This window comes from Myotis yumanensis, unplaced genomic scaffold (assembly GCF_028538775.1).
Source record: "Myotis yumanensis isolate MYYU_CA2020_CCGP unplaced genomic scaffold, mMyoYum1.0.hap1 SCAF_5, whole genome shotgun sequence".
Classification (NCBI taxonomy): Eukaryota; Metazoa; Chordata; class Mammalia; order Chiroptera; family Vespertilionidae; genus Myotis; species Myotis yumanensis.
Window position 1 is genome coordinate 28940016 of NW_027223756.1, and position 14652 is coordinate 28954667.

The 14652-nt window shown below is 37.1% G+C and overlaps 1 protein-coding gene across 1 annotated transcript in view; it reads left to right on the plus strand.

The window, feature by feature from the left end:
- Nucleotides 1–2979: 2979 nt before the first annotated feature.
- The window catches only part of PFDN1 (prefoldin subunit 1), a 57448-nt gene continuing 45775 nt past the window's right edge, over nt 2980–14652 (plus strand). The window contains exons 1-2 of the mRNA XM_070417137.1: nt 2980–3083; nt 5370–5536. Of these exons, the coding sequence (XP_070273238.1) occupies nt 3051–3083; nt 5370–5536 (200 nt within the window). The 5' untranslated portion in view covers nt 2980–3050. The remainder of the gene's footprint in view (nt 3084–5369; nt 5537–14652) is intronic.

The window sequence follows — 14652 nt, forward strand, 5'->3', positions numbered from 1 at the left end:
TCTATCTCCAGTGCTGTCATCTTCACCTAGACCAGTGGTTCTCAACCTTCCTAATGCTGCGACCCTTTAATACAGTTCCTCATGTTGTGGTGACCCCCAACCATAAAATTATTTTCGTTGCTACTTCATAACTGTAATTTTGCTACTGTTATGAATCGTAATGTAAATATCTGATATGCAGGATGTATTTTCATTGTTATAAATTGAACATAATGAAAGCATAGTGATTAATCACAAAAACAATATGTAATTATATATGTGTTTTCCGATGGTCTTAGGCGACCCCTGTGAAAGGGTCGTTCAACCCCCAAAGGGGTCTCGACCCACAGGTTGAGAACCGCTGACCTACCATCATCATCTCTTGTACTATTGCAATAGTCTTTTAACTGCTCTCTTTGTTTCTACTCTTGCTCCCTCCAATCCATTCTCCACCTAGAACCCACACTCATCTCTTTAAAATGAGATCATATCAATCTCTTCAGATCATTTCAATCCCCTTCTTGAAATCATTCAATGGCTTCAGATCACGCTCAAAATAACATTCTAACCCTGACCATAGCTTACAAAGCCTTTTATGGTCTGGCCCCCTGCCCAACTCTCTGATGTCACCTTTTACAATTCTCCCCACTCAGCTTCTTCCTTTGGTTCTTCAAATATGCCAAGCCTGTTCCCATCCTAAACTCTTTGTTCTTATTATTCCTTCTGTCTGGGATGCTCTTCCCCAGTTCTTTGAATAGCTGGCTCATTCTCATTTTTCTGGTCTCATCTCCCTCTAGAGAGCTTCCTACACCTAAGTAGCCTCCACCCAGTCAGTCTCTAACCACACTGCTATTTCCTTCCTTAGAAACACATTAATATTTAAAATATTTGTTTGCATGTTTATTGTTTATCTTTCCCCACTGGCATATGTGCCCCATGAGGTCAGGGAGTTTGTCTTTTGCTACTGTTATATCCCAAGGGTCTAGATCAGTGCCTAACATATTTTATTTTCTGTGGGGAGAGAAGGGAGAAGGGTGCCTAACATATGTTAAAAAATATTTGTTGAAGGAATAAATAAATGTATTGAGCATGGGTAAGGCAGAGCTGAGGGATAATAGGAGATCACTTTTCTAAATTTTCATAGCTTATTAAACCCCAGAAGTAGTATATTCCTATATTAGTGAAGCCTTCAGTGTGAAGTCTGTTTTTTCCTCTGAAATAATAGAAGCTAGCACATTCTGGTTATTCTCTAGGCAAGTGTCCAAGTACTACTGCAAGGCTTTCATAGATAATCTTTTCCTGCCATTTTAGAAGCTCTAGAGAGAGAAAGAAAATAACTTTGTTTTGAAGACCTAAATGAAAAAGAGGTATGGCCCTCACCAGTTTGGCTCAGTGGATAGAGCGTCGGCCTGTGGACTAAAAGCTCCCAGGTTCGATTCTGGTCAAGGGCATGTACCTTGGTTGTGGGCACATCCCCAGTAGCGGGTGTGCAGGAGGCAGCTGATCAATGTTTCTAACTCTATCCCACTCCTTTCCTCTCTGTAAAAAATCAATAAAATATATTTTAAAAAAGGAGATATGGAAAAATAATACAGTGGCTTCCAGTCCATAAATGTATATCACATTCTGCCAACTTTATGGTCAGAGAAAGTTTTATTTTCGCCCAAATATGCTTCACTCATATTTATCAAGAATTAACGTAAGAACTGGTCTAGAACCATGAATCTCATAGGGCTTTGGTAGAAGTGAATGTGAACCTACCCTTAGGGATGTTTACACAGCCCAGGACACAATAGACACTGAAGATAGGTTTTTAGACAAAAACTTATGTCATATGAGAAAATCAACTGTCACAAGAAAGAACAGCAAATGCTCCCAATGGAAGAATTCACAGCCAAAAAAACTTCAGGTGATAACCCTGTTAGGTCAATATTGTTATTCTAAAATTAAAAGAGAAGAAAAACTCTACTGCCACACAGTAAATGGAACCAGACAGACCTATGGTTAAGGTAGACCAAACCTTCAATCCAGATTTGGCTGGTTCCAAATTTTCGTCCTTTACCCTCCCTCACAAGTTTATAGAGTAGGTAAAACATCCATTTCTTCCATTTTTCAAAAGTCCAATTTCTATCCATCCTTCTTGTTCAAATTTGGCCATATACAGCAAATTCTCAAAATGTGGTCTGCAGATGACTTGCATCAGGTCATAAAGGCTGTTTGCAGAAGTGTGAGAACCTGGACCCCAAACTCAAAGATTCTAAGTAAATAAATTTGGGATAAGGACCAGAGAATGAATATGTATATATATTTAAACAAACTTATTTGGCCTCTCCTGAGAACCACTGTGCCAAAAGGTCTTCAGGAGAGTTCAGGAGAAATAAGTTCTTTGGGAAGGACACTTTAGTAGCATTCTGGTCTTCTCCATACTGGCATACCTGATGCTCAGGCTGATTTTTTTTTTTTTCTTCTCATCCCTGACAGCACAGGGACTAGCTGAATGACTAAAGAGGTTTGGCCTGATCTACATACATCTCAATTTAGTAGCACAAACTAAGCAATTTGTTAAAATGCTTAAAACCATACACGAAATCTGCGTGTAGTGTTGTGTCTGGAAGGATGTGGAGAACTAGGCCAGGCCTGATAGATCACAGGGGGTCCGCAGACTGAATCGTAACCTGGGATCTTTCACGAGTTACTAACCGGGCCCGGCCGGTTTGGCTCAGTGGATAGAGCGTCGGCCTGTGGACTCAAGGGCCCCAGGTTCGATTCTGGTCTAAGGGCATGTACCTTGCTTGCGGGCACTTCCCCAGTGGGGAGTGTGCAGGAGGCAGCTGATCTATGTTTCTAACTCTCTATCCCTCTCCCTTCCTCTCTGTAAAAAATCAATAAAATATATTTTTAAAAAAAGAGTTACTAGCGGGGAAGAAAGGAAGAAGCTAACTAGCCCCCTCCCCCCCCTCCTGCGGCGCAGGCGCAGAAGGAAGGAGGGAAGAGTCAAATCGCCAAGGCGCGCCCTTCCCCCGCACACTTTCCGGCTTTCCCCACCGCGCAGGCGCGGAGAGGGAGCCAAGATGGCGGCGCCCGTGGATCTGGAGCTGAAGAAGGTAAGAAAGCGTGTGGAGGAGGCCGAGGCTCCCCTTTGGTCGCTGAGGGACCTGTGGACAAGAATCTCGAGGAGACTGGAGTCTTGCGGAAGGAAAGAGGCCCCAGGGAGCTGGGGGGTGATATCCCGGGATCCTAAGACGGGAGCGGGTCCCCTGAGGTTGGAGTGGGGGGCGAGCGGCTTTTGCTGGGGAAGAGCCGGCTGGGTGGGTTGGGTTGAGTCTGGCGGGCGGATAACGGGCTTGTCCTGTCGTCCCTTGTCCGGCCTGTGCTTTTAGGCCTCTTATGCACCCCAAACTTGGGAAGGTCGCGCTACAGTTCAGAGTTAGATATGCTCATAGCAATGCTCATCTCGGGGCTGTGGCCCCCCTCCCCCCACCGTTTTTGCAGGAGTTGTCGAAGAAAAGAAACAAGTCCCGTGAAGTTTTCGAAATAAAATTGATATCGGAAGAAATTAGGTTTATCTCTTCAATTGCTTATAAGTGTGTTGTCATTCAGAAACGTTTTCACCACCAGTTGTCAGGATTCTAACATCTCTACTGACCCCAAATCGTATTTTTTTGGGGTGGGAGGGAGGTAGGAGGGGGACGGGGATGGAAAAGAATCCTAGGCTTCATCTACTTTAAACCTGTCCTTTTCTAGAAAAGGAAACGGAGTTCCAGAAAAGACGCAGTCAAAGGTCGGGGTCGAATCCAGTATCCCCTGCCTGACTCCACACCTTTTGGCTATTAGTTTAGGTTCTTGAGAAGAACACATTTTACTTAAGACTGCCTTCTGGTCAGTCTGTGCGTAAGCAATAGGACAGCTGAAATAGCTGTAGATCTTAAACACTGAAGTTGTTACTGCTGTGAGGATTTATGCATGTATCTTACTTTTTGTCATTCTTGTTTTGAAACTTGTAAATTTGGCCCTTCGGTGGTGTTCTCTCACGCTGTAGTATCTCAGCTTTAACAATACACCAGTTTCCTTAGCGAACTGTGTACCGAACAGTCAGGTAGTACCTGTAATTTTGCATGCAAAACAAAATTCATTTTAAGAATGCTTAAAGCATTCTAAAAGTTTACCTTTTTTATTCTGTTTAAGGTTCAAATGTAAGTCAGGGTTTAGTAAAAGAGCTAACAATAGCATACAGCTGTGAATGGACTCACCTCCCAGTATTTAAATTTGTTGCTAAGAAACCTGTGGGCAATGAATGCAAACTAAGAAAATGATTTCAGCCTTAAATTGGGTAGTTTTGACAATTAAATTAAAGAAACTTGTTTAAAAATTTTGACTTCTAATATAAATTATTATTAATATTATTTTTGCCTGGAGACTAATAGGAAAGTTCAGGCTCCTCCCTTCCTCCCAAATGAATATTTTGAAACCTTACTAGTAGGTGAGAATCAAGTCAGAATAAAAGTTAAGTAGTAGCCTTTGCCATGTATTGCAGTCACAAATATTATTAAGGCATAAATTTGACAGCATGTGACAGTCATTCCAGGCACTTAAACAAGAGTATTCACGAACTGTGTTTATCTTTAAGTGTACATAAGGGTCAAATTTGGCTTTGTCTACGCATGTGAAGATCATGATGCAATTCTAATACTAATGTGTGTTTTTCTTTCTCTTAAAAATATTTATATTCTGGATATTACTGTAGACAATAGAATAAAAAGATTCCTGAACTGGAGGTCAGAAGAAATGGATTTAAGTACCTGCCTTTCCTCCCGATAGTTGTTCAACCCTGTGCAAGCCACTTAACTCTCTTTATCACATTTACTTAATTTATAAACTGTTATGATGAAACTGCCACCATAACTCATAGGATTTGAGAGGAGTAAATGAGATACTTATTATATCCCTCAGTGTTCTCATTTTATTAAGGTACCTATATTACTATTTGAAACAAATGTGGGAAAGTGCTTTGAAACCTAGTTGAGCAATACAAATGTAGAGAGTTGTTGTTCCCTTTCTGGTTCTTGTTTTGGATCTCTGGGTTTCATCCTCTGACTGTTACATTTGTTACTTTTATTACTCCTTGAGCACCTGCTGCTTGATAGGACTATTATTTAATGTGCATTTATTTCTGCTTCAAAATGATTCCATATTCTGAGGACAGGGTAAATTCAGTAGTTAGCCTAGTGGCTTGATTGATTACAATTATACTATCTTTTATTGATGTTTGGTTTAGTAAATTTCACAGCTTTGCCTCTGGTTAGCATGCTTTATTTTAACATATTTGGATTTGACTTAAATGTTTCCTATAAAGTATTTCACCTACTAAATCAAGGACTTGTTTTTATTAGGCCTTCACAGAGCTTCAAGCTAAAGTTATTGACACTCAACAGAAGGTGAAGCTTGCAGACATACAGATTGAACAGCTAAACAGAACGAAAAAGCATGCCCATCTTACAGATACAGAGATTATGACTTTGGTAGACGAGACTAACATGTATGAAGGTGTAGGAAGAATGTAAGTAAAATATATCCTTAAGGGGGTTATCTTGGGATATGTTTTGTCTAAAATAAATCATAAAAGTTGTTTATTTTAAAACGGGTGAAAGTATCACAGTAGCTCTAATACCTTATTTTTTTTTTAAACAAGAAACTGAATCCCAGATAGATGTGTTGAATTTAATTTTTTCCCCTTCAAATTGTAAGAGAAAGTTTATTTAGAAAATCACAGAGGTAGAAGTGAGCTGTAGGAGAAATGGGCTCCGGAAACAAGATACAGAGGCAGAAGAAGGGCTCTTCATGCTTAGAAGAGAGAAAGGTAAAGCTACCATGCCTGGGGGAGGGGAGGGAAAAGACGGGGCCAGATGTGTTTAATTTTAGACTTTGAAGTACATTTCTTAAATATTTCCCTCCTCTCTCTACATTGGATGCTTAAAAGTGTGTAACTTCAATGATAAAAATATGATTTGTCGTGAAAAGATGTTCATAGTAATTTTGTGTGTGAAGATTTATTTAAGTAGTTGTAGTTTTAACTTCTCCTTCCCTACCTAATTTGTGAGGAGTCATACAAATCATTTTTTAGATGTCTGACCAGTGTCCTAAAGTAAAAATATTAAGTTAAATATTCAGTTGTCATTTACTAGTATATACACTTGTTCTAACTGTCATACATGAGAAATCTAGTAAACCAATTTATGTTTTGTTTGTTCTAATTGTTATGTGATTAACATCTAATAGCACTTCACTTTTTTCTTTTAAAACATATATTACCTTAATGAGACAGAGCAGATCTGTTCTCTGAGTAGTAGTAAGTAAGGAATGGAAAAGCCCTTAACTACAGGTCACATTCCATTACAATGAGCTAAAATGAGAGGAATGGTTTTGCGGGGGGGGGGGGGGGGGGGCGGGGGACAGTTGAGATACAGGAGGAGGGTTCTTCTGGAATTTAGTCTTTGACTATTACCTAGTAAGTGGACCATTACTTTCAGTTTGCAGAGCTTTTGGTTGGAATGGAATTTGACCTCAGTCTTGGGATGACTTATTTTGTGATTTGAAGGAAGCAAAACATGTGTAACATTTAGCAATGGCTTTGGAATGACATCATGAGAAGTAGACCCTGCTCCTGACTAGCTAATCCATATCTTTCTGGAAAAGAGATAGATTATGATAAAGTGTTCATTAGATTTGCTTGATCAGAATAAACAGTATACCACAAATTTGTCTCCGGAGTTCCTATTTTTCATTTTAGCTTATTTTAGGAGGAAGATAATCCCAATTTGAGAGTTCATTACTGGGACACAAAAGAATTGGGTTGAAAACAAAGTAGTGCCCTTGAATATGTGCCTATGTAGTATGAAGTGAATTGTTGGCATTCATGACAGGATAATTTTATCCTTAATGTGAATATCCTTAGGTCTTAAAACAGTAATGCTAGCTTTTCTAGCATGGTTGTTAACATGTTGTCCTTGGATTTCACATCACTACATTAGCCTGTTTGCAACAGCTAAAGAATCTTTTTCCAAAATAGAAAAACTCTTTGACTATCTTTGTCCTTAGAGTTACAATGAAGCTTTTATTTTTAATTAGAATAATTTCATCTATTAAACATTCTGCAGAAGTGATAGGAGTGTTGCTTTTTTTTTTTTTCTTCTTTTTTTTGCATACTGCCCAAAGTGCTAAAATAGATTGCATTCCACATAAAGAATCTTAGAGTTTAAAGGCTGGGATATGAATTAGTTAATGGTAGGACAGTAATATTTCCAGAAGATTTGTTTCATATTATTTATGTTTTTAAAAAGAAATATGTAGTTTTAAATGTTTGGCTAAAGTGGAACTCCTATATGGTTTCAGACTTTGGTTTTAAATTTGACTTTTGTGCTTTCTGCATCTCACTGGGAGTGTGCATTTGACCCTGCATTGTAGGGGCATGTAAGGTGAGTAGTGTTTGTTGCTTGGCTAGAATATTAGTGCCCTCAGGAAGAAAAGACTTGCTGAGTATTAGTCTGGTCATGAGGATGTTCTCTTTCTTGATGCTAAACCTGAAATATCTATTTCTGAATTTATAGTCTTGGGTAATCTTGAGTATTATTGTGATTCACTTCTTTAATTCTAGTCTTTACCTTATGTTGTCTTATCTTTTCCTTTTTGAGTATTATTTGGGAATTCTAAATAGAATACTAATTTTTCTCAAATTCTTGCTTTAAAATCATGGATTATAAAATCTAAAACACTCCATTTTTTTTTTTGGAACCTGCAGTAGATTTTTGCCATTGCTGAAATTCAGGCCTCATTATATCTTTCCTAGACTATTGCAATAGCATATTAACTGTTCTTTATGCCTTTATTCTATCTGTCCAGATGCATTGTTTACACATCTTCCAGAGTTGATCATTTCAATATTCTTCATAAAATCCTTTGTTCAGCCTCTGTTGTCCACAGGATAAAATTTAAACTCCTTAGCCTAGCATCATAGTCATTCATAATCTGTCCTTTATTTATCCTTCTAGTCTCAAGTCCCACCATTTTCTATTCCCAGACTCAGGATAGCTCGTAAATTTCATCACATGAACTTGTTCCTTCCATTGGTTTTGGGTTATCTGTTGAGAAGGAGTTTGAGTCTCATATGGACTTTAAACATGTTTTAGTTGATTAGTGATGCCTGTCATGTAGTAGCACGTGAATCAGAAATTGTTATTCTTAGCCTTGTCACATGGGCTTCCTCACACATGCCATGTTTTGTGATTTCTTGCTTTTGCTCATTCTGTCCTTGGCCTGCGATATTCGACTTTCCCTTGTGAAATTCTCATCCTTTAAGACATAGCTTATGTTTTCTGAAGATTTTGTCCTTTATGGCAGACTTAATTACATATCTGGGGTGGTACCAGTGTTTTTGTTCCTGTAGGTACTAGAACACACACACACACACATACATACACAGAATGAGAGAGATTGAGATTTATTTTATTGATTGATTTAAAAAATGTTTTTATTGGTTTTAGAGAGCAAGGAAAGGAGAGGGAGAGAGCGATAGGAACATCGATGAGAGAGAAATGAGCTCACTACCTGGGTATGTGCCCTGATGGGGAATCGAATCAGCCACCTCTTGGTGCATGGGTTGACTGCTCAACCACTGAGCCACACCCACTGGGCTGATTGATTTTTATTGATTTCAGAGAGGAAGGGAGAGAGATAGAAATATCAGTGATGAGAGAAAGATAATCAATTGACTGCTTCCTGCATACCCTCTAATGGGGATTGAGCCTGTAACCCTGGCATGTGCCCTGACTGGGAATCGAACTGTGACCTCCTGGTTCATAGGTCGATGCTCAACCACTGAGCTACACCTGCTGGTCTGATTGATTTATAAGCGGGTCAGTTTCCCCAACTAGATTGTCAGTTCTGTGAGACGATGTACATACATATTTATCTTTGTTTCTTTAGTTCTCAGCATAATGTCTGGCACAAAATAGATGTTAAATGTGTGTTGATTTGAGTTGAATATGATTCTTTCTTTTGCCTAAAATAACTGCATTTTCTTTTGGCTTTTTAGAAAGAATATATGTTTAGAAAGTGACAGACTTAGAATTAGAGTTTGTTATTGTTTTAATATTATGATTCAATAAAGATGAAATTATAAAAGTAACATTTTGACTAATGTCTGGAATTTTGACCAAAATTATGTCATTTGATCTGACAGGATTAATTCTTTATTAAATTGCTGAGAAGGTTGACTAATTCTAAATACCAACCGGTTGCAGAGATATTCCGTCAGAACTGACACTATAGAAAAATCCAAGCCTTTGAAACTAAATTGAGGGCAGTATAACCCTTAGAGAGTAAAGGCTATTCTATGCAGAACAGTATCAATATAATTATCTATTTTACCTTCCTCATCTTCACATAGTATGAAAGTCATTTTTCTTTTTAGGGTATGTATTTAGTTTACCAAATCATTGCAAGCCCAGTGCCTTTCAAGTTACAAATATGGAGAATTGGTAGAGTTAAATACCTGTTATATATGGCTATTTTGGAATTAAAACAAGGAAAATCAAACTGCAGGGTAAGAGATGATGAATTGCTGTATACTGTAAGCTCTGGGTATTTGTTGCTCAAAGCTATATTCCATCCAGACTCTTGGCATGTTGCCAGCACATTTTAGTTCTGTTACTTCATATTCTTTGGAGAGGCTGTTATGTAGCCTGATACAACTACCACCAATTTCTAGTTTTACTCCTTAAGCTGTTTGTGAGCTGACCTCACCAGACTGCTTTGAGAACTATGATGAAAGTTACAACTGTGGAATGATCTGTCTGAATAGTTGGAAGTGTTTGTCTTTGCATCTTTCTAGCATACAAGGAGGGAATAAAATAAATACTAGATCTCAAATAAATGTTACATGAATGTTTCTTGTATTTTTTTTTCATGAATAAGAACCAGTTTCTAAGGTATATGGTAGTTTTCTTCCTTTGTACTTTGCATAGAAGTAGAGTTTTTGTGTGTTTTTTTTTTAAAAAGAATTACATTCGAAAGTACACATAAATGACATTTTACCATGCTAGTGTTTGAAAAGATCATTAGGATAAATGTCAAACTTATTTTTATTAACAATAGGTATGACCCTGACCCTGATTTGATATCAGGTCTATTATCCTATTATTCCAATCTCCTTTTGCTTGAGTGTTATATAAATAACATTTCTTCTTTCCAAAGGGGACAAATTAAGCTTTTTATTTTTTTATTATGGGAGGAACTTGAGTAGATTAGCCTTTGAAAAGAATGATTAGTGTCTTTTTAAAACTTGAACCTAACTAAAAATAACTTTGTGCCATATTTAAACCAATTTAGAGGTATGCCACCATTCTGTGGGTATTTTTTTACGTTTAAGGAACTAAGAATGAACAATGGTATAAATCTACCAACTAGATAAGTGTCTAGCAATGCAGAAATTGCTGTTTGGGAGCGGTGTTGCTATTTCTACTTGTTGAAGTAATTTGATGGTTGATCTCTAATGGTTAAAAGATCCAGAAGTGTTAAGACTTAAGATAAATGTGACACAGGTAGAAAGTGAAAACAGCAGGTTTATTCCTGATAGGTAATAAATGTAAAAAATATGTATAAATAGTTGAGTAACTTTTTAACTAATTAGGATGTAGAAATCTGAACTGTCCATGACAGGTTGGTTGAACTGCCCTTTGTTTAAAACGTTATGCTGGTTTTGTAGTGATTTCAATTGTAAGTTTGGATGTTGACCTGTAATTTGAACCATGACATTTGACAAAACCGGCATGAAATATTTGCAGTTTCTCTGAGTTTAGTTATGTTAAATATTAATAGAAAGGGATATAGTCATGCTGCCTCAAGTTTTGCAACTGTTTTACAATTTCATGTAGCTGTAGAGTTGGCATTCCAATTAATTTGAGGTAATTTTAAATCTGAAGAAGTAGTTGTATTTTATTTGATTCCTAAAAGATTAAGAAATAAACTGTAAGTCATGCTGTAGTAAATATTGTTGATAAATATTGTTGATATTATAGTAAAAAATAGTTTATATTGTTCTCACTGGACTCAAGTTTGGATATTTTTAGTGCTTACTAGAGGAGAAAAAATTAATGTGCAGGTTGCTTTTGGTGTGAGAGCACATTGCAAATTCATAAGCTCTGTTTATGCTCTCTTTAAAGGTATTAATCTGTGTTTAGAGTAGAGAAAATATAAGCAAAGATAAAATAATTTTCAAATGTAAAAAGGAATTTTTTAGTTCTTTTTTAGGTTTTATTTTAAAGGAAGAGGAGTTCTTGTTCTTGCGCTGCTTTTACTAATAGACTATGACCCACCCTTCGTGTGTTTTTATACAGAGCCATTTAAAGTCATGGCTTTCATTGCTCAGAGTGAAGGGAAAAACACACAACGTTTCCTGTTGTGCAAGGAAAAATGACTTCAGTTTTGTTGATGTTGAGTATGTATATAACCCCAGATGGGCACACGCTCCTCTTCCACAGATGTGGTACTCTAGGGAGAGGAGATTTTTGAGTAATATTCTTAATTTCCTTAAGTGTCAGTGATCTAAAAACTTGGTGTTCATTATAACTCTGCTGTACTGCTCTGTGGAATGACATCACTGTTTTTATGCCAAGGGAAGTTAACAAACATTTGCGTAGGAATTACATAGCCATGTTTCTTTTGCAGATACTTTAAATAATTCCTTCCCTTCTTCCCATCCCATGTCCTCCAGGGTCCAAATAATCTCTGAAACACAGGAAAGTAATTTTGAAAAGGTTATGCTAATTAGAAGTCTATTGTACAAAAGGACAAAGAAGGTTGTTATATACTTACCTTGGGATGTACAAACATGCTACAATTTTTTATTTAACATGTTCTTGTAGGTTACTTATTTTAGGCCTAAACTTGTTTTAAAAAGGTAAATGTAATTGATTCATTTAGTTACTTGGAGGATTTTGTTTCTGCATTTCCTGATATCATAAGGCCTGAACTTTTTTTTTTTTAAACTGACAAAGGATTAAACAAAATCTACTTTTGTTGCATGAAAGTAGCAATTCTTCAACAACACAAGAGGATACTACTGTGTATTTGGTGATAAGCAAGAATCAATGTAGTAAACTGATGGGAGAGTGAAAAGTACCATTACCTTTGTTGTTCCTATGTAAATGAAAACAAAGGCAGCAATAATCTTGAGCTTTGCTACTTTGTCATTGGAGAATTATGTACTGTAACTTAGCTCTAGCTGAATTTTTCTGAAATGAAAAATAATAAATTTTAAGCTGTACCAAGAATTTTCTGATTTTAGCTGCTACTTAATAGTGGCAGATTTAGGAACAACTTGCTATCTAATCAGAGAGGACTGAAGTGTTCATGTCAAGGAATATATCTGCTTAATGAAACTGCCAAAAAGCTCAGAAAAAATATTTTGACCTAGAAGGTCTGAGTCAGTCTATATATATGAACACACACTTGATAATGGCTTATTTTAGTATTCTTTTCTTATATCAGGAATTGCTGTGAACTGCAAATATTCTTTGCCCAGATGGAATAATTAGGATTGCAGTGTGTTGCATGCACCATTAGTGCCTGTGGCTTTGTGAAGAATGTATGCTCAATTTGTTTTTAGAATTTAAGTTTGAATGGACTTATCTGGGAGAATATTTCATTGTCCTGGCCAGGAACTCTCATTACTATACTAACTCTTGTTCTCGTGAAAATGAATTACCTTGAAAGGGACCAGATTATCTGAAGAAGCTATTCCTTTGGCTTTGAAAGAGGACTTGAAATGTTTTCATATCAAAATTTTCACAGCAGCAGGAGCCCAGTATTAAAAGTGTATCTTTAAATAGATAAGAACATGACTGCCGTAAGCTGAGCCTTTTACATTGTTTAGCTCAGGGTAAAAAGATTTGGACCACAATATGCATCCTGTATGTGTGTGTTGGACTGAGTCTTTTGCATTTGTGCCAAAATATATTTATATTTCTCTGTGACTTTCTGCATTTGTATGAGGAGTCTTCTGTTTGTGTCCTTTAGTACTCATTGGGTAGTAATCTTTTACTATCCAAGTGTTATATTTTCTTATGTTACATTTTAACCTACTAGTGAAATAAAGATCACATCTTGGAAAAAGTTGTAGCACAGCTTGATGCTTAAATGTGGAAATGTTTGGGGTTTGATGAGGCCAGAGTAAAAGTGGTAAACATCAGAGGTGATTATTTACCAGAATACTTAGAATACCAAATAGTGACCAAAAATAAGCATCATGTTTAAAATAGATTAACATACTACTGCTTCCATTTCAGGAGTAACAGTTTGATTTAAAAATACACAGTGATTTTTATTAGTACAGATTGAACCTAGTAGTGTGAGTTACTCATTCAGAACAAAGAATGTTTACATGGGATTGTGTTCCTGAAGGGAATAAAGACAGTGAATTCAGTCCTCATCTCATTTGACCTGTCAGTAGTGTTTAGTTCTGTTGATCTTTCCTTCTTGAAGCGCTTGGCTTCCAGGACATCACCTTTTGATTTTCCTTCTATTTCACTGGCCATTCCTATTCAGTCTCCTTTTTCTGTTTTCTATCCCATTTCCAAATATTAGATTGATTTTGGACTGAGCCTTTGGATTTTTTCTGTTCTCTTTATCTGCACTCAGTCTGTTAGGGACCTCATCCAGGCTTATCTCTTTAAATGCCTTTTTATGTACTGACAACTCCTCAAATTTTTGTCTTTAGACCTCTTCCCCAAACTCCAAACTTTATATCCACCTGCCTGCATTACATTTCCATTTGATGGTCTAACATGCTTCTGAAAAATAACTTGACTAAAATAAAGTTGTCACTGTTTACAAATAAATGAGTTAGGCCCTGGCCATGTGACTCGGTTGAGTATCGTTTCCAGTGCACCTAAGGGTTGCTGGTTCGATTGCCGGTCCGGGCATAAGCCCAGTTTGCAGGTTTAAGACCCATTCGGGGTGTGTGCGGGAGGCAACTAATCCATGTTTTTCTCTCACATCGGTGCCCCCACTTCCCTCTCTTTAAAAATCAATAAAAAGTAAACATACTCTCAAAAAATGAAAAAATACAGTCAGAGGAGTTCTGACAAATGTAACAATATAGAACATTTTTGTCACCCTAAAAAGTTCCTTGCTTCTTCCAAGTCAATTCTCTCCTCTCCCAAATCCTGCTGTAAGCAACTGGTAATCTGATTTCTATCACTGTTGATTAATTTTGACTATTTTAGAATTTCATATGGACTATATATAAATGGAATCATTATAGTATATACCCGTTTGTTCTTCTTTCATTAAACATAATTTATCCATGTTGTATATATCAGGCCTCCTCACTAGAGCTTCAGTTCCATTTATGTCAGTACCCTTGCTTCTGCCCCCTTCCTTCTGCTTGCCAGCTTCAACTTCAGGTTGGGTGAAGGATTTCATTATGAGGTGACGACATCCAGAATTAGGAAGTACCATGTTTTCTGTGTCGTCTTTGTTAGGGTCAAAGAAATGTTTCCCAGAAGTCTCCAAAAAGATGATCTCTCACATTTCATGACAGGAACTGAGCCACATACTTGGGCTTATGTCTTGGGGGATGGGACTGCCATGATTGGGAAAGACCAGTCAAGATTTACC